General features: G+C 47.3%; 1 protein-coding gene across 1 annotated transcript; it reads left to right on the forward strand.

Moving 5' to 3' along the window:
- Positions 1-4,498: 4,498 nt before the first annotated feature.
- Positions 4,499-12,065, forward strand: UPK1A (uroplakin 1A). The gene is made up of 7 exons (XM_044260458.1): positions 4,499-4,581; positions 5,707-5,907; positions 8,526-8,600; positions 8,743-8,850; positions 10,254-10,433; positions 11,743-11,826; positions 11,909-12,065. The coding sequence occupies exons 1-7, from the start codon at positions 4,501-4,503 to the stop codon at positions 11,951-11,953; spliced, it is 774 nt and encodes a 257-aa protein (XP_044116393.1). The 5' UTR covers positions 4,499-4,500; the 3' UTR covers positions 11,954-12,065.
- Positions 12,066-24,798: the final 12,733 nt, after the last annotated feature.

Genomic DNA, 24,798 nt, shown 5'->3' on the forward strand with positions numbered 1-24,798 from the left:
GGAGGGGATGTATGAGAGGTGCCCCATGCAACCATGAGAAGCTGCAGACTCAGTGTGTCCAGAGTAGTGGGTGGACCCGAAAATCTGTGCCAAGTGAGAAAAGCACGAACACAGTATGTAAATCAGAAAACCCGCAGGTGGGGCACCTGGGTGGCGCAATCGGTTAACTGGTTAACCTGTCCCACTCTTGGTTTCCTCTCAGGTCCTGATAATCAGGATCATGATATCAAGCCCCATGTCTGCTTGAGATCCTGTCCCTCCCCAGCCCCAAGAATAAATAAATAAATAAATAAATAAATAAATAAATAAATAAATAAATAAATCTTAACAACAAAAAAAAATAACCAAAAGAAAAAATTGAAAACAATGGTATCCATTTTACAAGAGCACACCCAACTAAAAAGATACATGCGGACTAATTAGAGTATTTGCCAGTAGAGGGCACTGAAAGCAACTGGGATATGGGGATACAAGGGAATGAGTTAAATTTAAAAGATATCTTGGGGTGCCTGGGTGGCTCAATGGTTAAGTGTCTCCTTTCAGCTCAGGTCATGATCCCAGGGTCCTGGGATCCAGCCCCTCATGGGGCTCCCTGCTCAGCGTTAAGTCTGCTTCTCCCTCTTCCTCTCCTCCTCCTTGTGTTCCATTTCTCTCTGTCAAATAAAATCTTAAAAACAGAACTATCGGGGCGCCTGGGTGGCTCAGTGGGTTAAGCCTCTGCCTTCGGCTCAGGTCATGATCTCAGGGTCCTGGGATCGAGCCCCACATTGGGCTCTCTGCTCCGCGGGGAGCCTGCTTCCTCCTCTCTCTCTCTCTGCCTGCCTCTCTGCCTACTTGTGATCTCTGTCAAATAAAAAAAAAAAAACAAAAACAAAACCAGAACTATCTTGTGGGAAATAATGAGCTGAGGGTATGGAATTAACCCATGACATCTGGGATCTGAAAAAGAAGACGGTGCAAGGGTTGTGGAGGGTGATGAGCCTCAAATGTAGTAATGAAGGTATCTTGGGTGAGATCAGGTGGCTTCGAAGGCCATCTGCCACTTAAAACAACAACAATCTTCAATGAGTATAGAAAAATACGTACATTTGACAAAGCTGGTAGGGAGGATGTCGGTATTTGTTACAGGTATTTTCTACATTGTCTTGTATATTTGAAATATATCAATATTTTTAGATTACACCACTGACCCTGGGAAAGAAAATGTCTTAAAAATAAATACAATCAGGGGTGCCTGGGTGGCTCAGCGGGTTAAAGCCTCTGCCTTCGGCTCAGGTCATGATCTCAGGGACCTGGGATTGAGCCCCGCATCAGGCTCTCTGCTCAGCCAGGAGCCTGCTTCCTCCTCTCTCTGCCTACCTGCCTCTCTGCCTACTTGTGACCTCCGCCTGTCAAATAAATAAATAAAATCTTAAAAAAATAAAATATAATAAATGAATCAGACTTTAAAAAAATAAATAAATACAATGAAAATACATATTATTCAATTCTACTCAGACACTGAGGCCTGTTGGAACCTGCTCTAAGCAAGGTGACGGGTGTTTAGGACATGGCATCAAACTACTGAGCCTTTCGCGATGGCACCATCAGGATTAGAACTAGATCATTTTTCCATCAGATGTTAGTTACATGGGTTCATACCATTTCCTTTCAAGCCCATAGACAGCCTAAAATCAGCTCTTGTGCCCCCCTTTGGAAAACACCCCTTTGATACATCAAATGTTTTTTTTTGAAAAGGCTTTATTTACCCTCTAGAACACATTGCAATTAAGAATATATACATATACACAGAAAAGTGCACTTATCCGAGACTGTACGCCTGAACAGATTTTCAAAATCTGAGCACCCCATGTGTAACCAGTGTCCAAACCCAGAAAGAGAAATCCCCTCCCTGTCCCTTCTAGTCACAATGCCCCCATGGGTAACCACTCCCCCGACGTTTATCCCCCTAGATTGGTTTTGCCTGTTTTCAAACTTCATATCTAGAATCCTACAGTGACAGTCTTATGAGCTCAGGCTTTTTTCATTTACTGTAATGCTTTTGAAATTCATCCCTGTAGTTGCAGGTACTAGTAGTTCATTGCCTTTTATTGCTGAATTGTATCCCTTGTATGCCTATACTGTAATGTACTTACCCACTCTACTGGGAAGGAGCATTTGGGTGGCTTCCAGCTTGGGACCAATATGAATACATTCAGAGCATTTGATAGAAATGGAGGGATTTCTGGATCATAGAGGCATATGTCCTCTTTAGGATCTCCTCTTTAGGAGATCTTGGCATTGTGATTTTTTTTTTTCTTTAGAGAGAGAGCATGCAAGTAGGGTGGGGAGCCTCAATCCCACAACCCCAAGATCATGACCTGAGTCAAAATTAAGAGTTGGATGCCTAACTGACTGAGCCACCCAGGCATCCCAGCCTTGTGATTTTTTAAAGGAGGTAATTAGCACTCCAAAATGTATTGTTTGAAGACTGGCTTATATAAGGAAGAGGAATTGTGAAATTTCTTTTTTTATTTTATTGTATTTATTTATTTATTTGACAGACAGAGATCACAAGTAGGCGGAGAGGCAGACAGAGAGAGAAGAAGAGAAGCAGGTTCCCTGCCAAGCAGAGAGCCCGATGTGGGGCTCAATCCCAGGACCCTGGGATCATGACCCGAGCCGAAGGCAGAGGCTTTAACCCACTGAGCCACCCAGGTGCCCCAGGAATTGTGAAATTTCAAGTCTGACATCGAACTAGAACAAGGGTGCCTGGGTGACTCAGTTGGTTAAGTGTCTGCCTTCAGCTCAGGTCATGATCTCAGAGTCCTGGAATCAAGTCCCACATCGGGCTCTCTGCTCAGCAGGGAGTCTGCTTCTCCCCCACCCCTCTCTCTGTGTCTCTCTCAAATAAATAAGTAAAATGTCTAAAAACAAACTAACTAACTAAAAAAAGCTAAAGAAGGCTTTGACATCACATTAGAACAAAATCGATCCCTTTTATGACTGATGATAGTAATGCCCCATTGATAACTTTTTCCTTCTACCAGACAGTTTACACTTGATCTTAGCCAAAAGACTGAGTCATTTTATAACTTCCAACTACTAACAGTTACCAACTATTTGAAAATAAAAATATTTCATATTGTTAGCATGGCCCTATTATTACCAAGTTATTTTAGCTAAACCTCATAAAATGTACTTGACAGATCATGTATGTTATTATTTAAATTTTCTTATTAATCCTTATTATAAATGTAAATCAAGAGAGAAAGACTATTTTAAATGTAAAGCGGATTGACTAAAAACCAAATTACTCATTTTAATTTTAATCAGAACACATCTCATGTGTTTTTTTATCAAGCCATTGTCTTAACACCGCAAATTTAAGTTCCATTTGTTTGTCCATTTCACATGCACTGAGGGAGCTACAGCTCAGAAAGAAAACACAGTCAGTGCCTTGGTTCTTGAGAAGTTCTTGGGGAGGACTGGGTGCCCCAAGCCATTTTCACCTGAGCCTTGTCACCAGCCTTGTGACGCATCGGAGGGAAAGTGGGCCCCTCAGAAGCATTGCTGATGCAGCCTAGCCTCTTGCTGTACACCAGGCCAGAGGACATCCTTTGCAGACATCCCTGTGCTCAGTTCCCACTGCTGCTGGAGCGAGTCATCCGATCATACCCATTCTGCTGATGGGCAAACACACATACCAAGTTACTCAGCCCAGAGGAGGCAGAACTGGGATTTCAGCCGTGGTCTCCTTGATTCTGTAACCTGAAGACATTTCTGCCTGTGGTTCCTCACTGTGACCCTGCTTTGTTTGTGTGGGTGAGGGTGAGTGTACTTTTCTTCCACCAAGCCTATTCTGTGTGCCCTCTCTCAGTTTCTAGCACACTCTCTTCTCCCCTCCCCCACCCTGCCCTATTCACTCATCTGGAACTCCCCTCACCCACCCCCACCACAGCAGCCCTGGAGCAGGAAGCCTTGGGCACCTCACCCTGCTATGCAGCCAGACCTTAGCCCAATCTTGAATTTCAGGTCTATAAATCACTTGGGTTGGGGGGGGGGCGGGGGTGCTCATAAAACTGTTCTTCTATGCTGGTCGGCCTGCTTGACCTCTTGTCCCCTCCAGGCACCTTCTGCCTTCCTGGAGACTGGCCCAAGGAGGGGCCTGGGCATATATAGGGAGCCACTGTGGGAGGAGCTGGCCACAGAGGCTTCGGAAAGAGAAGGTGAGGAGGGAGCTCTGGGGGTCTGGATGAGCAGGGGGGAACTGGGAAGCTCAGAGGTGCAGGGAGGCCAACGCTGAGCTCTGGCCAGTAACTGCCCTGCCTGAGCCTTGGTTCCCTCTTCTCTAAGGTGGCACACCATCAGGGTTTGTGGGATGATTCTGAGCCTAGCAGAGAGCCAGGAGCATCCCCTGGCAGCTGGGGTGTGGAGGGAGGGCGGTGGCTCCAGCTGGGGCTGCCCTCCATGCCCGGCCTCTGCCTGGCCTTATTCGGGCTCATGTGTCCCAGGAGGACTATGGCATCCGCGGCAACAGAGGCGGAGAAGGGGTCTCCGGCCGTGGTGGGCCTGCTGGTGGTGGGCAACATCATTATTCTGGTGAGACCTCCCCCAGTGCCGGGAGCCCAGTGGGTGGGTGGAGAGGAGGGGACAGCCTAGGCCTGCCATGGCCAGTGCCGCTGGCTCTTGAGTCAGAGAAACCTGGATTTGAATCCCAGCTCTCCAACGGGAGCAAGCCACTCTACTTCTCTGAAAATAGGAATGCTGAGAGGATGAGTTACTGGATTCTTGAGCTCAGACCAGAGTCTGGCATGTGTGGCTACTGTCTGTGTCAGCCACAGCAACAGTAGTGCCCTGCAGCGGTAACAAGGATCGTCACACAGCTGTTACTAGGACTAATGCGGAGCGCACACACACCACGTGCTCTGTGAGTGTTAGCTTGATTGGGGTCGAAGGTATCCTCTGAGAAGCCTTCCCCTCTCCTTGCTCCCATCTCTCATCCCTATAGGTACTAGATTTTTAGTTTCTCCAACATTCCTTTAAGCGCATACAAACAAATAGCATATATAGCTATTTTCTTCCCTTTTTGTCCAAGCGGTAGTTCATCCTATATCCTGTTCTGTGCTTCCCCGTTTTTCCTGCTCACATAGTCCATAGGCCACTCCACGGGAGTCGTCAGAGAGCCTCCCTGCCCTCTTCCACCCAGCAGAGCACTCCCTGTGTGCACGCCAGTGCCTGTGACACGAGGATGCAGAGAATAACCGCGGGTTTATGATTTTCCTGCACAGACAGGACTAATTTCTGCAGGCAGCATTGCTGGGTCAAAGGGTTGATGCACTTGTAGTTGCTCTGGGCCTGGGCAGGTTCCCCCACTCAGGAATAACAACACTGTTTGAGGGAGGCCAGGGGGACGGAGCATCTCCTCTGTTCCGGTCATGCACTTTAGGCTTCACATGTGGCATCTCCCGGCATCCTTGAAGCATCCAGCAGCTCGGGCAATGGAGGGGATGGAGGTGGCTGGGGGGAGGAGGAGCAGGGATCGAGTGGGGCAGCCCTTCCCTTCTGGCCTCTGTCTAGCCCATCCCTAGTCATGGAAGGCGACATCCTTGCCATTCGCATGTGCCCACCTTGCCGAGGGCAGCGGAGGTTCAGAAGGGGAACCTGCTCAGAGACAGTCCTGTGGCCCCACCTGCTGTGCCCTCTCTAACCTGCTGCCCTGTCCAGCTGTCGGGCCTGGCCCTGTTTGCCGAGACGGTGTGGGTGACAGCTGACCAGTACCGCGTGTACCCACTGATGGGCGTCTCAGGCAAGGATGATGTCTTCGCCGGCGCCTGGATCGCCATCTTCTGCGGCTTCTCCTTCTTCGTGGTGGCCAGCTTTGGGGTGGGTGCAGCGCTCTGCCGCCGCCGGTCCATGATCCTCACGGTGAGGCCCCCGGGGGGCGGGTGGCATGGGGCCGGGCGGGCACAGAGATTGTCTCCACAGAGTCACTGTAACCATGGCCACCAAGCCCCGAGTGTGTATCCAGTATGCACCACACTTGGGCCTCGTGGCAATCATTCTATTTAATCTTCCCATAACCCTGTAACACAGGCTCAGCCATTACTCTCAATCTCCAGAGAAAGCTGGGGTGCAGAGAGGAAGGGAAGGGAGCTCTGCCCAGGAGGGCGGCTCTTGAGTGGCAGGACGGAGATGCGAAATCTCAACTAGTTGGTCCCCAGTTGGTCTGTGCACATGAGCTCTGTCAAAAGAACAACAACAATAGCACGGTTGCCCCTTCGGGAGCACTTATTATGTTCTAAATGCTTTGCATAGATGGGTGCATTTACTCCTTACAACCCACCAGGAGATCCCATCATTACGGTGAGCACATTTGACAAGAGTTGAAACGGAGGCTCAGAGAAGTGAAGTCACTTATCCGAGGTTGCACAGCAGGTGGGTGACAGAGCCAGGATTGAAACCTGAGCAGTTCAGCTTGAGCCTTGCTCTTAATTTCCGCCAGTGATAACCGCCACCACAAGAACCCAGGCTTCCCAAGGACCACTCCTGTGCCTGGCACTAGGCGAAGTCGTTTAGAAAACGAGCTCCCTCAGTGTCCCCCAGCCCCCGTCTGGAGTTAGTGCTTCTCTGCCCGTATACCAGACAGGAAAACAGGGGCTCAAAGAGGCCAACAGCCCAGGGTGATAGGAAAGGCAGGAGCTTCGATCCCAGCCCCCCTGACTTGGAGACAACAGTGTGCTGCCTCCACAGCCGAGGGCCTCTTAGATTCCTGGGAGCAGCGGGTTATTCCAACAACAAATGTGGATGGGGCCAGAACAGTGGGCCCAGTCCTGCGCTGAGCACTTTGGCTATCTAGAGAGAAAATAGGAAAGCCCTAAGGGGAGGGTGCCCCCAATGGGGGCACAGTGGACAGTAAGGATGGAAGGAAGGTCTGGAGCTGGGGATTAGGAGGGGAGGCCTCAGTGAGGTGAGGGGGTGTGCATTTCTGTGGGAGGAAACAGCAAGAGGGGGCCAGGAGTCCAGTGTGGCTGGAACCAAGAGGGGGTGGGATGCGGGAGAGGCAGTAAGGGTCCAGAGAAGGGAGGTACTATGGGTGATGGGCATGGAGAATCAGGGTGAGAAAGGGGAAGTGGGCCTATCAGTTGAGTCTTGCCAGCCTTGGTAAGGACTTTGGCTTTCTTGTGAGTAAGATGGGGCTTTGGAAAGGCTCTTTTCCTTCTCTTTTGCTTTCTTTCCTGCATGTAATTCTCTGACATAACAATTTAACTGAAGCCCTAAAAGCTCAGCCAACTGGTTAAAAAAAAAAAAAAAAAGTTTGCGTCTGTGTCTTACTCCCTTATTAGTTTGTCATTAACTAAGACACGAATTTTTTTTTTAATTATTATGGGAAATTTCAAACATTGCGTGCAGTGAATGGCATGAACCCCACATACCCATCACCTAGTTTCAACAATATTGACCACAGCCTGGCCAGCCGGGTTTCCTCAGCTTCACCCTCTACCTGCCCACATCCTTCTTCCTGGTGTGTTTTGAAGTGCATTCCAGACACCAGGTCATTTACCTGTAAGTACTTGAGTGCACGTTTCTCTGAGCGCTAAGGACGTTGCTGAGAGCAGTCAGGCATGTTGTGCCGCTCATCTCTTGGCAAAGGTATTGGCGTATCCACATTCCACCCCCTGTTGCTTTAAGGGAGAAGGTGAGGGATGAGGAAAGTGCTTTTTTTTTCTTTTTATGCACAACAACCGTGCCACGATTATGCCCTACAAATTCAATATCTAGTCTCCGTTCAAATGCCTCTGGTTGTCTCAAGAATGTCTGTTTTGTTTTGTTTTTCCTGTAGTAGACATTTATTTTACCGTGCCCAGACTGATAGTTAATTTCAGGCAATACTTTACATATTTTTGTTGGTATCATTTTTTCAAAGACTTTATTTATTTACTTGACAGAGAGAGACCACAAGTAGGCAGAGAGGCAGGCTCTGCCTCTCTGGGGGGAGCAGGCTCCCCTTGAGCAGAGAGCCCAATGTGGGGCTCGATCCCAGGACCCTGAGATCATGACCTGAGCCAACAAACCCAGAGGCTTAACCCACCAAGCCACCCAGGCGCCCCTGATTTAATTTTTTCCTAACATTTTATTATTAAAAAATCCAAACATACAGGAAAGGTGAAAGACTTGACTAGGTAATGCATGTATACCCACCACCTAGATGCTACTGGTCACATTGTCCTGAACTTCTTTTTAAAATCCCTTGGTGGGGGGGTGGGGGGGCCGCGGCTGGGTGGCTCAGTGGGTTGAAGCCTCTGCCTTCAGCTCAGGTCATGGTCTCAGGGTCCTGGGATGGAGCCCCACATCAGGCTCTCTGCTCAGCAGGGAGCCTGCTTCCCCTTCTCTCTCTGCCTGCCTCTCTGCCTACTTGTGATCCCTCTCTGTCAAAATAAATGAATAAAATTAAAAAATAAAAGAAAATCCCTTGAGGGGGTGTGACTTGGCAGGCTTTGCCCTGACTGGGTGGTGCCTCTGTCTCTCCCTCCATCTCTCCCCAGTACCTGGTGCTCATGCTCATTGTCTACATCTTCGAGTGCGCCTCCTGCATCACGTCCTACACTCACCATGACTATGTGAGCTGGGCAGAGGCCAGGGGAGGGGTGTGACTTGGGGCAAGAGTGGCAAGGATCCGGGTCTGGGTCTGCGGGTGGAGTGGTGGTCAACCTCGCTCCCCACCTAGCCCCACTGGACCCTGTTCTTCCTGGACTTCCACAGATGGTGTCCAACCCATCCCTGATTACCAAGCAGATGCTGACCTTCTACAGTGTAGACACCGACCAGGGCCAGGAACTGACTCGTCTCTGGGACCGTGTCATGATTGAGGTAGACGAGAGGGAGCAAAGGGGTGAGGGGGTAGGAAGGGCTGGAGGAATGGGGCTCTGACCACAGAGGTAGATAGGCGCCTCCCATTATGCCCACTGGTAAATGATACCCAATCCTGTGGTTCTTCTGGAGAACAGGGTTGGTCATGGCCATTTTCCAGGTGACTAGAGAGGCCCAGAAAATGGAATGTCACCTGCTGTCACATGGTTGGTAAGCCGGGATCAGAGTCTACCAGTCTTGATCCAGAGCCCCTGCTCTTGACCGTTATAGATACCTTCTTAATAAGGAGGATAATCATAATAATGAACATTTAATGAGCACTAACTTTTTTTTTGAGTACTGTTAGAAGCACTTTTAAAACTTACTTAATTCTCACAACCACCATAAGGGAGATCAGCTTTCCAGCCGTGAAGAAATCAAGGTAAGAGGTTGAGTGGCTTACATAAGGTCACACAGCTGGTAGGTCATAGAACCAGAAGGATTAAAACCTAGGCCACCAGCTTCCAGAAACCACATTCTTTTTTTTTTTTTTTTTAAGATTTTATTTATTTATTTGACAGACAGAGATCACAGAGAGGCAGGCAGAGAGAGGAGGAAGCAGGCTCCCTGCTGAGCAGAAAGCCCGAATGGGACTCGATCCTAGGGTCCTGGGATCATGACCTGAGCCAAAGGCAGAGGCTTTAACCCACTGAGCCACCCAGGGGTCCCCCCCCTTTTTTTTTAACATTCACATATTTATTTGAGTGAGAGATCATGCACGTTTGTAGGGTGGGGAAGGGCAGAGGGGATGGGAGAGAGAGTCTCAAGCGGACTCCGTGCCAGGTGCAGAGCTTGACGCAGGGCCCGACCCCACAACCCCAAGATCACAACCCATCACGACCCAGGCCGAAACCAAGAGTCAGATGTTCAACTGACTACACCACCCAGGCGCCCCCAGAAGCCACATTCTTAATTAAACCCAACATGATATGGCACAAGAGAAGAATATTGAGGACCCAATGGAAATTGAGGTCCCAATTTGGTTCAAGTCATACCTCTAGCTAGGATTGGAACTCATATGTGAAGGCGCCTATGTTTTCATCATTCAGGGCCACCAACTAAACACAGATGCTAGAAGAAACCAGAGATCCTCCTTTGGGTGTCATTTACCTCAAATTTTTTTGACAGCTAATTCAAAAGAATTTTAGAATGACTCATGAGTGTGGGTTTGACTCAAACCCCCACCAGCCCCTTGGTGCCAGGATAAATACCTCTTGCTCCTTGTTCACAAGCACAGACGCTGCCCACCCCCCACCTCAAGGCCTAGGACATGGGAAGTCGGGACCTTCCTCACTCTGTGACCTTAGGCGAGTGGCTGTCCTCTCGGAGCCAGAGCCTGCCTGACCCCCTGCCTTTCTCTCCAGCAAGAGTGCTGTGGCACATCCGGTCCCATGGACTGGGTGAACTTCACATCAGCCTTCCGGGCGGCCACCCCGGAGGTGGTGTTCCCCTGGCCCCCACTGTGCTGTCGGCGGACTGGCAACTTTATCCCCCTCAATGAAGAAGGCTGCCGCCTGGGCCACACGGACTACCTGTTCACCAAGGTGTGTCCCTCCCTGTGGCTCCCCTGTCTGTGCGGCATGGGTCTGGCCCCCTCTGGTCCTTCTATCTCTTCCCCCCTCCCACAGTCTTCTCCTCCTCCCTCCTCTGGCTTCTTTCATTCTCTCCCCTCTCTCTGGCTCTCTCAACTCTCTCTCCACCTGTCCCTCTTCCCTCTGCAAGTCAATGGGAGGCACAGGGTCTGTCTGATCCCGAGCCGGACCTGCAACTTTTCTTCCGGTTGCCTGGGAATGAGAGCAACAGGAAGCAGAGAAACAGCACCACCACCATAGTAACCAACGTTCACTGAGCCTTTGCGTTGTGCCTGGCATTCTTCTAAGGGCTTTAAGTCTTTGTCTTAGTTAATTCCCACCCCGGCCTGTGAGGTATGGGTTTATAATCCCATTTTAAGGATGATGAAACGGAGTTCATTCGCTATTAAGGGATGGAGCTGGGACTGGATTTCAGGCAGACAGGCCCCAATTAGGGGCTTTAAACAGGGCAAGGGGAGTGCAAAGGCAGAGAGAGAAACCAGAGGAGGTTAGACTAGGAGAAGAAATGGTTCCAGCGGTCCCTCTGGCTGCTTCGGGACCCTGGAACCATACGACTTAGATCAGGTGTCCTGGAGAAGGGAGCCTGCGCCAACCATCACCACCCTCAGAGCCAGAGCCATTTCTGAAGCCCAATTCTGTGCAGAGTGTGCGTGTGCGTCCATTCACGGACGCTCCACAGCCACCTTCAAGGCCAGTGCTGTCAAGATTGTCACCTCCCAGATGGGAAAACTAAGGCTCAGAGAGCCTAAATCATTCCCAGGCCCCAACAGCTAACGAATGACGGAGCTGGCCCCCACCTCAGTCCCGCCTGACTCCAGGATGCACACCCCGAAACTTTGTTCTCGGCTGCTTCCAAGTCGAGGCAGGGGTCTACCTGAGGGTGATTCTGTTGTGAGGCTCAGGCCCCACTTGACCTCATTCCTAAACGGGGAGGCATCAAAACTGCACTGCTCCTAGTGAAGGCAAATTTCAATCCTGGGCACCTGTGGGCAGCATGGCAAGCCAGCTCTGTACAATCCTGTCCTCAGACTGTCATAGCCACTGCCATACACCAACTTGTGTGGGGCCTGGGTCCAACATCACATCTCTGGCTCCCCAAAACCATTCTGGGAGGTAGACACTGCCACAATCCCCATTGCACGGCTGAGAAAACCAAGGCTTGAAGAAGGAGGTGACCTTCCGAAAGGCACACAGTGACTCTCCCTCAGGGCTAGCCCTACTGGGCATTTCCTCAAACTCCCATGTTTTTCCCCTTGCCCAGGGCTGCTTTGAGCACATCGGCCATGCCATCGACAGCTACACATGGGGGATTTCGTGGTTTGGTTTTGCCATCCTGATGTGGACGGTAAGAGGCGGGAACCTATGGGCAAGAGGGGGATGTGGGTGTGGGGCTGGAGCGTCCCTCACCTGACTGCCTCCTGGTACAGCTGCCTGTGATGCTCATAGCCATGTATTTCTACACCACATTGTGAGGAGCAAGAAGGGAAAATCACGTGCACGTGCAGCCTCCTCCCGTTCCTGTTTCCTCTGGCTGAGGGCTTGATGGCTGCCTCACCTCCCCCTTCCAACCTCTCTCAACCTTCCCCCCTTCCTCTCCCTCCGAAGACCTTTTACCAACTTTATGAGCCCTGCTGAGACTTGGGGATGCCCTGAAACCCTTGGACATGTGTACAGGGACCCTTAGGACCCTTAGGGACCTCATTTCACTTTGCTGATTCCTGGCCCATCTTTCAGCATCAATTTAAAATTCTGTTCTCAGGGGACCTTTCCCGGATCCCACTACCCCCATCACCAATGCCTCTCCTGTAGCTCCTCCTTCATGGCAGTTGTTGCCATTTTTGCTAAATAGTTTGTGATTGTTTATACTCTGGTAGATGGGATTGCCATGAGGGGAGGGACAAGCTCTGTCATGGTTACTTTATTGTCCTCAATATCACCCAGCAGAGGGAGGGGCATCAATATTCAATAAATATTGGTTGAATGAATTAATTTGTTTTCCTTGGGGGCAAAGGCAAATGAACAAGAACTCTTCCAATGGAAGTTGCAGAAACCCAATGGGCACTGACTGAAACATAACATGAAATTTCTTGGCTCGTGTAACTGAGATAACATTGCTGGCTTCCGGCATATCTAGATCCAGGAGTTCAGTCAAAGTTTCCAGGAAACCTGTTTCATTCTCACGCAGGATTCCTTTGGCAACACCAGACTTAACAACTTTACACTAAGCCACACAGCAGGAAGAGACCCCTCTCTCCCAATAGCTTGAGCCAAGGTCAAGGATTCAATTTCACTTAGAGTCCAGGCCCATCCTTTGGTGGGGGAAGGAGGGTACCTGAATTACTACTGCTGTGAAGGATGGTGTTGGGAAGTGGGGGTGATTTATCAAACGAAAATTAGAGTGCAAGGTTGTTGGGCCAGTACACGTGGCAGATAGCCTCCTCCCAATGGCTGTAGCTTCCAGCAAGTTCTCTAATGGATGTATGGCAGCAAACACTCTAGGAATCTCATCCTCACTGTTGTCCTCTCTCAAGCAGGCCAACCTCTGTCCATTTTATAGTGGTTAGGTCCTGCCAAGAGGGCCGGGCTTCCTTCCCCTCCAAATGATTTTTCCCAGAGTCCTCCTTTACTCCACTGGTCTGCAAACCCTGAATTCAGATATCAGCTTTTAAAAATACACTTTTATTTTTTTAAAGATTTTATTTCTTTGAGAGAGAGACAGAGACAGAGATAGCGAGAGAAAGCATGAATGGGGAGCTGAGCAAAGAGCCCAACACAGTACTCGATCCTAGGACCCTGGGATCATGACCTGAGCCAAGGCAGGCGCTTAACTGCTGGAGTCACCCAAGGGCCCCTTTAAATGTACTTTTAAAAATATATAATGGTCAGGGGCACCTGGGTGGCTCAGTGGGTTAAAGCCTCTGCCTTTAGCTCAGGTCATGGTCTCAGGGTCCTGGGATCAAGCCCCGCATCGGGCTCTCTGCGCAGCAGGGGGCCTGCTTCCTCCTCTCTCTCTGCCTGACTCTCTGCCTACTTGTGATCTCTGTCTGTCAAATGGATAAATAAAATCTTAAAAAAAAAAAAAAAAAAAAAAAAATATATATATATATATATATATATATATATATATATATATGTATCAGAGGCTTTTTGTTAGGGTGAAGAATTGGAAACATCCCTCAGCAGGGAATGTACAGTTCATGTTCTATCCTTGGACTGGATTCCCTGTTGCTTAATAAGAAGATAGAGTTATGTGAGCCAATACAAAAAGATGTCACAATGGTCTAAGTAACTGGAAAGTATATATAAGGGTGTTCATTACAGTGACTTAAATGAACCTCTGGAGGGGACTGGTTAGGTTAGCTAGGCTATGTCTGTAGTCTGGAATACCACACAGTAGTAAAAACTAATGTTTTACCATGGAGAAATCTTCAAGAGATGCAGAGTAGAAAAACTTACAAGCCACATACAGAACTTTTATTCGTAGATACATTTTCAGAGCTGGTCTTTTTAAAGAAATGGGTCAGTGGGGTGCCTGGGTGGCTCAGTGGGTTAAAGCCTCTGCCTTCAGCTCAGGTCATGATCTCAGGGTCCTGGCATCGAGCCCCGCATCAGGCTTTCTGCTCAGCAGGGAGACTGCTTCCTCCTCCTCTCTCTCTGCCTGCCTCTCTGCCTACTTGTGATCTCTACCTGCCAAATAAATAAATAAAATCTTAAAAAAAAAAAAAGAAATGGGTCAATGTCTTTAGCCTAATGTTTAAAAGAATGGAAAAAAATACTTAAAAAAACCCAAAATCATTTATAACCCTACTATTTGAAGAAGATAAAAATTTAGAAATGGAAGTGTCCCATATTTCACTCCCCAGTAAATCACCTCCCCCTCCCCAAATCTGGTCCACCCCCCACCCCCGCTAGAATAATTGCAATGAACACATGAATGTCCTTTCTGGCTTTTCAAAAGTTTATATTGACACATCTATAGATACATTTTTTTTAAGATTTTATTTATTTGACAGAGAGAGAGATCACAAGTAGGCAGAGAGGCAGATGGAGAGGAGGGGGGAAGCAAACTCCCTGCTGAGCAGAGAGCCTGACGTGGGGCTCGATTCCAGGACCCTGAGATCATGACTGAGCCAAAGGCAGAGGCTAAACCACTGAGCCACCCAGGTGCCTCTACACATCTATAGATATTTACAAAAGCACTCACTGCCTAATAGAATCATGCTTTAAAATATTGCTTTGTAACTCGATTTTTTCACTTAACTGTATGTTATGGTCACTTTCTATGTCAGTATTTATGAATTCACCTTCTTATTTTTTGTTTTGTTTTTGTTTTTATTGTTGCAATGCACGCCAGGCTATAGATGCATCATAGATCATCTTGATTGGTTGTTCAGTAAACAAGGCAAGGAGCAGAACAGGATACATAACTGATCTCATTTTTATTAAAAAAATATATTTTAATGTATTTATATATACATGTTTTATATATTATATATTGATTCAGCTTAATTAACATATAATTTAATTACTATATAATTTAATTAATAGATATATTTCTAAATTATTTGTATATATATTCCCCACAAAGGACTTTATACATATTTTTATGTTTGAAAAACTTAAAGAAAAAAGAAAAACTTTGTATAAAAATTACCTATTATTTTTCAAAAACAAGAAAAGTGGTTTCTAAAATACTAAACAACAGTTTACTTTGTAAGCCAGAATTTTAAAGCCATCATGTAGACATGATACACTGCATTATTTATTTTATTTTTAAAATATTTTACTAATTTTTTAAAAGATCTTATTTATATATTTGACAGAGAGAGAGATCACAAGTAGGCAGAGAGGCAGGCAGAGAGGGAAGGGGAAGCAGACTCCCACCAAGCAGAGAGCCCAATATGGGGCTCGATCCCAGGACCCTGAGATCATGACCTGAGCTGAAGGCCAAGGCTTAACCCACTGAGCCACCCAGGCACCCTAGTTATTTACTTTAGAGAGAGAGGGAGAGAAAGAACCTAAGTGAGCATGGGGAAGAGCAGAGGGCAAGGGTCAAGTAGACTTGTGCTGAGCAAGGTGCCAGACATGGGGCTCAATTCCACCACCCGGAGATCATGACCTGAGCCGAAATCAAAGAGTCAGACACCTTAACCGAGTCAGCCAGCCAGGCGCCCCTACACACCGTATTTTAACACACAAGAGCTGCTCTGGGTTAACTGACCTAACTGGCTTTCCTGCAGGCTCTGGAATGAAAATCTCCCTGATCCTGTGCACATATTTGACTGCCTTGTAAATGCAGCAAGGAAAAGGGGGATTCCGACCTAATCTGCTTTTACATTCAGGAGTGTCCTTATGAGCAAGTTCACAGTGACCTCGTCTGTGACTCAGATTCTCCGAGGGAGGCAAAGAGGCCTCACCAGCTTCTCTCTGAGCCCTAGTGTGCCCCTCTGTGAAACGGGGGTTCTAACAGTCCCTGCTTTGGGGCATAGAACCCCCTTCATTCTAAGAGCTCAGGAACTGGGATCATGACCTGAACTGAAGGCAGCGGCTTAACCCACTGAGCCACCCAGGCGCCCCAATAAATAAAATCTTTTAAAAAAAAATCACAAGGATGCCTGGGTGGCTCAGTTGGTTAAGCAGCTGCCTTCGGCTCAGGTCATGATCCCAGTGTCCTGGGATCGAGTCCCACATCGGGCTCCTTGCTTGGCAGGGAGCCTGCTTCTCCCTCTGCCTCTGCCTGCCACTCTGTCTGCCTATGCTTGCTCTCGCTTCTCTCTCTATGACAAATAAATAAAATAAAAAAATCTTTAAAAAAAAAAAATCACATTGCAGGGGCATGCAGGTCATGGTCCCAGGGTCCTGGGTTTGAGCCCTGCATAGGGCTCTCTGCTCAGCAGGGAGCATGCTTCCCCCTCCCCCTCTGCCTGCTTCTCTGCCTACTTGTGGGATTTCTCTCTCTCAAATAAATAAATAAGATCTTTTAAAAAAATCACATTGCAAAAGAATATCTGTCATGGGAAAATACTTGGGAAATTATTCAGTGCAAAAAGATTACAAAAGAGCATGCTAAGTATGATTGCTTTTCTTCTTTTTTTTCCCCCCAGATTTTATTTGACACAGAAAGAGAGAGAGCACAAGCAGGTGGAGGGGCAAAGGGAGAGGGAGCCCAATCCAGGACTCAAACCCAGGACCCTGGGATCATGACCCAAGCTGAAGGCAGATATTTAACCGACTGAGCCACCCAGGTGTGCCTATGATTGCTTTTCTGATAAAAATATAAATATGCGCATGTTAGCGTTAAAATTATGAAACAAAGCCCCCCAAAAGTTACCATTGGTTATGAAGGAAGGGGAGATAAGTTCAGGGGATTTTTATTTCATTCCTTGGGCATTTTGGCATTTCCCAAATATTCTATGATGATTATTGTTGGCCTCCAAAACCAATAAATAAATATTAATCGAAATGTCACCATGGGGGGGCGCCTGGGTGGCTCAGTGGGTTAAAGCCTCTGCCTTTGGCTCAGGTCATGATCCCAGGGTCCTGGGATCAAGCCCCACATCCGGCTCTCTGCTCAGCAGGGAACCTGCTTCCCCCTCTCTCTCTGCCTGCCTCTCTGCCTACTTGTGATCTCTGTCTGTCAAATAAATAAATAAACTTAAAAAAAAAAAGTCACCATGGGATGTGAGAGGTGCATGGACCCCCCCCCAAAAAAAAAAAAAAAAAAAAAAGTGAAAACAGGCCAGGCCTTGCCAAATTCTGGGGCCTGGGGGTTGGCCTCTGGGAGGGCAGCGAACTTGGCTTCCTCCTCTTTTCCAGATCTGTCCCTGCTTTCCTTGGCTCCATCTGGTCACACACCTGCAGAATGTGGCTCACTCAGCCGGACGGGCAGCAGCGTGGCCTGGTCTAGGCAGGCCTTGCCTAGCAGAACAGGTATGTTTCCTCTGGCCCCACCACTCAGACGCCCTGTAGGTGAAAGGGAAACTGAGAGATGAGGGCCAGGTGGGGCTCTCAGGACCATCCAAGGGAGAGGGAGCCATTTAATGGCTCTTCCTACCACATCTCTACATGACCACATCTGTCCATGGCTTGATCTAGCCTCTGACCCTCCATGGCTCCCCAGTGTCCTCAGGACTTCCAGCACCTCTGCTTGGCACCGAGGGGCCTTTATGGCCTTTCTCCCTGCCACTTGCCCAAGCTTATCTCCCTCTTCTGCCCTACTGGGCCAATCTCTCTTTCACCATCTGAGAGTGTAGAATAGAAAGAATGAACTGTACTAGCAATCAAGCAGAAACACACCTCTGATTACATCCACTGGTGTTTACACTCCTTACAGAGGGCAGGTTGGCTCAGTTACTAAAATATTACATCTCACCCCTTTGACCTCCTGATTCTCCCTCTGGGAATCTATTCTGCAAATGTGCTCACATGTGTGTGCAAAGACCTATGTACACGAATAACTAAAAAGCCATGCTTGGGAAACAGCCTAAATCATGTCAGAAGGGAAGGAGTTATATAATTCATTTGCACTCCAGGGAACACTATGCAACTAGGTTTAAAGGAGAACACATTTACATTAGTTAATATGAAACCATCTCCAAGATATATTGTTCGTTGAGAAAAATGCAACGTGCAAAACTGAATGTATGCTAAATGCAACGTTGTATCCTAGATTGGAGCTTGGAAGACAAAATACATTAGTGGAAAAACCAGCACAATCCAAATAAAGTCTGGAGGTTTGTTTTTTTTTTTTTTTAAAGATTTTATTTGACAGAGATCACAAGTAGGCAGAGAGGCAGACAGAGAAAGAGGAGGAAGTAGGCTTCCTCCAAGCAGAGAGCCCGATGCGGGGCTCCGATCCCAGGACCCTGAGATCATGACCGGAGCTGAAAGCAGAGGCTTTAATCCACTAAGCCACACAGGCGCCCAAGTCTGGAGTTTAGTTAGTGGTTGCAGCCCGACACTTTAATTTTCTTGGTTTGGATTTTTGTACATGGCTATGTAATATGTTAACACGGGGAGAAACTGGGAGAAGGGTATACAAGAATTCTCTGTACTGTCTTTGTAACTTTTCCACAAATCTAGAATTCTTCCAAAATAAAACGTACCTGGGTGGCTCAGTTAAGCGTCTGCCTTTGGCTCAGGTTATGATCCTGGGGTCCTGGGATTGAGACCCCTGTTGAGTTCCCTGCTCAGTGGGGAGCCTGCTTCTCCCTCTCCCTCTGGCCATGCCCTTATTCAAAAAAATTTTTTAAATGTAAACATTTTTAAACGTTTCTGTATTTGTAGAACTCTAAAAAGGAGAAAAAAAAGGCAGTTTTTGTATGCATGGGAAGTGTCCTTTATTTTTAGGAGTAATTTTCCTTAATTCAGGAATGATTATCCACTTTGACAACTGATGAATAGTTTAAAAATAAGTTATACTGCGCGCCTGGGTGGCTCAGTGGGTTAAAGCCTCTGCCTTTGGCTCGGGTCATGATCCCAGGGTCCTGGGATTGAGCCCCACATCGGGCTCTGCTCAGCGGGGAGCCTGCTTCCCCTTCTCTATCTGCCTGCCTCTCTGTCTGCTTGTGATCTCTGTCAAATAAATAAAATCTTAAAAAAAAAAAAAGTATACTTGCACTTGCATCATGATTTTTTCAGAGTACCAACCTGACCAATGTCATTATTTGAAAATTTGTATCTGATGGCATAATTTCAAAATGTCTTCCAATTTGGATTGCAGAAAGAAATTACACACGGTTGAGGGCCGGAGTGGAAAAAAAAGGACACAGGGCAATTCACTAGAAACCAACTCACAAAATGTCCGTTGTATCAAATGGCCAACTCACTGAATTTATCAAAAAGTCTTTTACTGGTATTAACCTAAATGGTTTAAAATATTGGAGAGAAATGGATTTTTAGTTGTCATCCCCTCAGAACTGAGCTCAGAGTCCTGCATCAGAGACAGAGCAGAAAGCAGGGAACAGGCTTCCCAGCAGGGTGGGGACCCGATGGCAGGAACAGTCTTCAGGGAAATCTGGCCGCTGAAGTCGCTGACTCCCCAGTGTGGCCTTGTTTATTCCGAGTTAGGGTTCGAGTACCAAGAGTTCAATGTGGGCTAACCTCTCTTAAATGGAAAAGCTTACATTGTTACGTTAATTCTTCCAGAATTGTGATGTAAAGTCCTGGGTGTTCAAGGCACTGTAGAATTACAAGAACCAAATTTTCCAGATCTAGCGATAGCCAATTTTTTCTTAAAGATTTTTATTTGAGAAAGAGAGAGAGGGAGAGCATGAGTGGGGGGAGGGGCAGATGGGAGAAGTGGGCTCCCCACGGAGCAGGGAGCCCGAGATGATGCTGCAGATGCTTAACAGACTGAGCTACTCTGGTGAGAACCAGTCTTATGCAGACAACGTCACTGATCCCTTAAGCCCCAGGGCCCAGGGGGCCCAGGCACCCACCAGGGGGCCCAGGAAGCTATGTTGATGAGACAAGTTGCATCTGCCCTCATTCTGGGTGGTAAGATTGTGAATGTCTTTCCAGTAACATAATGACTCATTCAAACATTCAAATATTTATTGCTTGCCTAACATGGGCATGCACCGGGCACTGGTCTAGATCTGGGGACCCAGCAGGGAACAAATCAGACCTCAATCTCTCTCTTATAAAAGCTTACCTTTTGAAAGAGGAGATCAAGAACACCAAGAAGGGAAATATACATGTCAGAGGATGTAAGTGCTAGGGAGGAAAAGAAAATGTAAAAATAAGATTTAAAAACGAACAGGGAGGAGAGGCAAGCCATTTCAGCACCACATCTATATCCTGTCTAGGTCTGAGTTTCCCTAAATGGCAAAGTCCCTCTTCTGGATTATTTCCCATTGTCCATTGTCTCATCACCATGTGTGGGGGTTGGAGGGAGCTCAGACAGCCCATCCCTGCAGCACGTGCCTGCCTTGGAGCAGAGATGGATTCAGCGCTGCCCAATGGATCTGGCCAGCAGGGAAAAGTTGGTTACCCAGAGCAGACTCAGGCTCTGAGCCTAGGGAAAGATGAACAGACCCTGGGAGCAGAAAGGACCATTATCCTCTCGCCCCATAAGCCTTCTCCTGATGATTCAGAGATAAATGACACCAAAAAAGTACTGAGAATTCAGTGTTAGCTATTATCATGGCTGTCATTTTTATTAGCATTTGGGGACCCCATCACTCACTGGGCCAGTTATCCATTTATTGTGTCTTAATTTCAAAATTTATCAGTTGGCCTAAGGTTAGATCTTGTCAGTAGGGGGCGCTGGAGGGACACTGCAAGTGACTTCTCCCCAGATCCCAGGGCTTTGTTCCTGTTTCCCCAGGACTGTGACCAGCAGGTGGCTGTTAACTGTTCTCCACGTTGTAGCTGGCCACCTCCAGCACCTTCTTGAGCCCAGCTAGAAACATACCATTTAGCCCAAGTAAGAGATGTATTGAAAATATGAAATAGAATCATTTCTCCCTTGACTGCCTTTTCTGATGCTCTGAAAATGGAAATAGAAAGATGCAAAACAGAGCAAGTGTTGTTCTTTTGTTGTTTTTTTTGGTTTGTTTGTTTTTTGTTTTTGTTTTTTGAAGAGCTGCTTCCAGTCCTACTGCAGGGGAAAAAAAAAAAAAAAAAAGATCAGAAAGATCCCTGGCATTAAAGTTCATCTCATAAAAATTCATTCCAAAATTTGAACAAGTTTGGAAATGGAAGGAATTTTTCAACTTTTTTTTTTAAAGATTTTATTTATTTATTTGTCAGAGAGAGGGGGAGAGAGCGAGCACAGGCAGACAGAGTGGCAGGCAGAGGCAGAGGGAGAAGCAGGCTCCCTGCCGAGCAAGGAGCCCGATGTGGGACTTGATCCCAGGACGCTGGGATCATGACCTGAGCCGAAGGCAGCTGCTCAACCAACTGAGCCACCCAGGCGTCCCTCAACTTTTTTAAAAAAGATTTTATTTGAGAGAGAGGGAGCAAGCAGGAGGGGCAGAGGGAGACAGAGAAGCAGACTCCCCACTGAGTAGGGAGCCTGATGCGGGGCTCGATCCCAGGACCCTGGGATCATGACCTGAACCAAAGATGCTTAACTGACTGAGCCACCCAGGTGCCCTGAAATTTTTCAACTTTCAAGATCCAGAATCAAGGCCAGTGATATCTGTTTCCTAGAAACTACTCTGGTCCATGCCAATTCGCTTTTTAAACCGCCCCAAACACAATGACTTAAAATTATTTTTTAGCTCCTGATTCTTTGGGACCATTTGGGCTGAGCCCAGCCAGGCAGTTCTGTGGATCTCACCTGGGCTGACTCTTGCAGCTGCAGTTAGCTAGTGGGGTGACTGGGGGCTGTTTGGTCTAGGGTGGTTCCCCTCACATGTAAGGCTGGCTGGCAGTGGGTGTAGGTAGCTGGGTTAATGGCTCTCATTGGGCCATGTGTCTACAGCAGGCCAGCCACAGCATGTTCGCATGGCCGTGCTCATAGGGTTCCCAGAAAGGGTCTGTTAAACTATTCTCTGTAAAAAAAATACCTCTTTCTGTGACTTTGTATGTTCTTAGGAAATGCCAACACTCCCCAGCATGGCCTACCAGGCCAGGCCCTCCCCACCACACCCAGCCTCACTGCCCCCGGCTCCCCCCTGCTCCTCCCCACTTTGCTCTCTCCATTCCAACAGTGGACTTCAGGGTTATGCTTCCTCCCACCCCCGAGCTCTGGAACCGATTTTCCTACTGCCTGGAAGATTCACCCCTCTCCTAGTCAGGTTAGTGAGTAATTTACTTGTAAAATATTAGTGTAAGCATCACCTCCTCCAGGAAGGAGGAGGAAAAACCTGACCAGGTTAGAGTTCTGTTTTCCTTTCTTCAAGTATCTATCTCGTGATTTTCCTCCAGAGACTGTAGCATAGTTTTAAGTTTACTTGCAACTAGTAACAGTAGCTAACATTTAAATCACCCCTGGCTCTGTGCCCTGGGCTGTTCTAAGAACTTCATGATGTCTGTTCATATGATTTTCTCCAGACACAGAAAGAAGAAACTTGCTCCAGTTCACACGGTTGAGGAGTGGTACAGGCAGGACACAAACCTGTCAGTCTGGTTCCAGAGCTAACATCTTAACCATTCTGTTCTGTTCCCTCGCCCTTAAGTAAATAATCTGCATCTCACTACCAGACTGTGGGCCGGGCAGCAGTAGATACTCTGTGTGCCTGAATTGTGTCCCCTCCAAAATTCATATGTGGAAGCCCTAACCCACAATGTGGCTGTATTTGGAGATAGGGCCTTGAAGGAGGGAGTTAAGGTGAAATGAGGTCAGAAGAGTAGGGAGGGCCCTAATCCAATAGCACTAGTGTCATTTCTCAGTCCGCTCAGGCTGCTATAGTAGAACAACATAGACTGTGCAACTTACAAACAACTGAAATCTATTTTTCTCGAACTCACAGTTCTGGAGTTTGGGATGTCCCAGATCAAGGCACTGGAAGATTTGGTATCTGGAGAGAACCTACCTTCTGGTTCATAGATAGCTGTCTTCTTACCCTAACATCACATGGTGGAAGGAGCAAAGGAGTTCTCTGGGGTCTTTATATAAGGGCGCTAATGCTATTCATAAAGACTCCATCCTTATGACCCAATCCCCCCCTCACCCAGCCCCATCTCCAAATACCAGCACAGTGGGGATCAGGTTTCAATATATGAACTGACACAAACATTCAGCCTATGGTACCTTTTAAGAAGAGAAAGAGATACAAGGAGTGTGTATGCACAAGGGAAAGGCCATGAAGGGCCCAGTGAGAAGGCCACCATCTGCAAGCCAAGGAGAGAGGCCAACTCACTGGCCACTTGATCTTGGACTTCCAGCCTCCAGAACTGTGAGAAATAAATTTCTGCTGTTTAAACTACCCCCCATCTGTGTAATTTTGTTACAGCAGCCCAAGTACACATACATCTGGTCTCTTCATGCTTGCCATTTGTACTTAGAACCATGCTGAACACATAACAAGTGCTCCAAAAATATATACTCGGGTACCACTACCTTCTCTGGAAAGTCTTTGCTCACCCTTCTCCTCCTCCCACGCCTGGTTTAAGTGCCCCTTCTGGGCTTTTGTTGTTACACTTTTCACTTGATTCTGGAAGGATATGTTTTGAGGTTGTATTATTCCTTTTTAGAAGGTTCATCTTTGAATCTAAAGATTTGAGTCTTCCCCAGGGCTCAGCACAGATGGTATATGCTGTTGGGAGTTCAGTAAATATTTGAGTGAATGCAAGTCTCCTGATCTCCACACACAAGCCCTGGATGGACATCAAGAAGGCTTGAGTTCTAAGCTTCATCTCTAAATTCCTGAGCAACCTTGGATCCTGAAACCTCAAAAGTAATCATGGCCTTGGGTTTCTCCAGAGATCAAAGCTTGGGGAAAAGTCTTTTATGCTCTAACAAGCAGGAAGTATAGGGTCGTTTTTTAATCAAACACCTGTGCAGTTGAACTGCACTCCTGAGTCTTAGTCATCTGACTAGCTCTAGCTAGACTTCTTGCTGTATCTCAAACATACTATTCACTCCTGTCTCAGGGCCTTTGCACTTGCTATCTCTTCTGGGAACACACCTCCCCCAGAATTTTCCATTGCAAATAATGGCCTTAATTTTCAGTGTTTATGCCAAAGTCCAGGAGGGGTGATGGTGATTGGTAGAAAGCAACTCAGTTTCAGGGCACTGGAGAAAAAGAGAGTTGCCATTGTTCTATTAGTTCATTGACTCCTCTCAGCAGTCCTGAAAGGTGTCATTATCCCCATTTTACAGGTGAAGAAATTAAGGCCATGAGAGGTTAAGTGACTTGCTAAAGTTCTCACAACTAGAAAGTAGCAGGGCTAGGAAAAGAATCCAGGCAATTTGGATCCAGTGTCAAATTTCTTACCCACAAAGCTCCCTGCTTCTCAACATATATTGCTTAGTTAACACAGGGTCTGGAGTGGGGATGTTGCTCAACAAGCAATAGTTATTTCTCTACCCCTCTCATTTGACTCTTCTAATCTTATAGTCCAACACCCAGAACCAAGTTGACAACCCTTCCTAGTCTATCTTGCCAGAATCTGGAGTCCCTCACTTCATCTTCTTATGCCTGCACATGCTAGGTAGCTAGATTTGAGGACTCTAAAATCAGGTTCTCTGAGTTCCCATCTAGGCTCCACCTTTCACTAGCTCAGTAAACATGGGAATGGTACACCCCTCCTCAGGTCTCAGTTTCCTCACCTGTAAAATGGGGACAGTAATAATCCTTATGTTCTAGAATTGCTCTAGGGCTTCATGAGATGATGCATGTAGAATGCTTTCCACCTTGTCCTG

Source organism: Neovison vison, chromosome 7 (genome assembly GCF_020171115.1).
Source record: "Neovison vison isolate M4711 chromosome 7, ASM_NN_V1, whole genome shotgun sequence".
Taxonomy (NCBI): Eukaryota; Metazoa; Chordata; class Mammalia; order Carnivora; family Mustelidae; genus Neogale; species Neogale vison.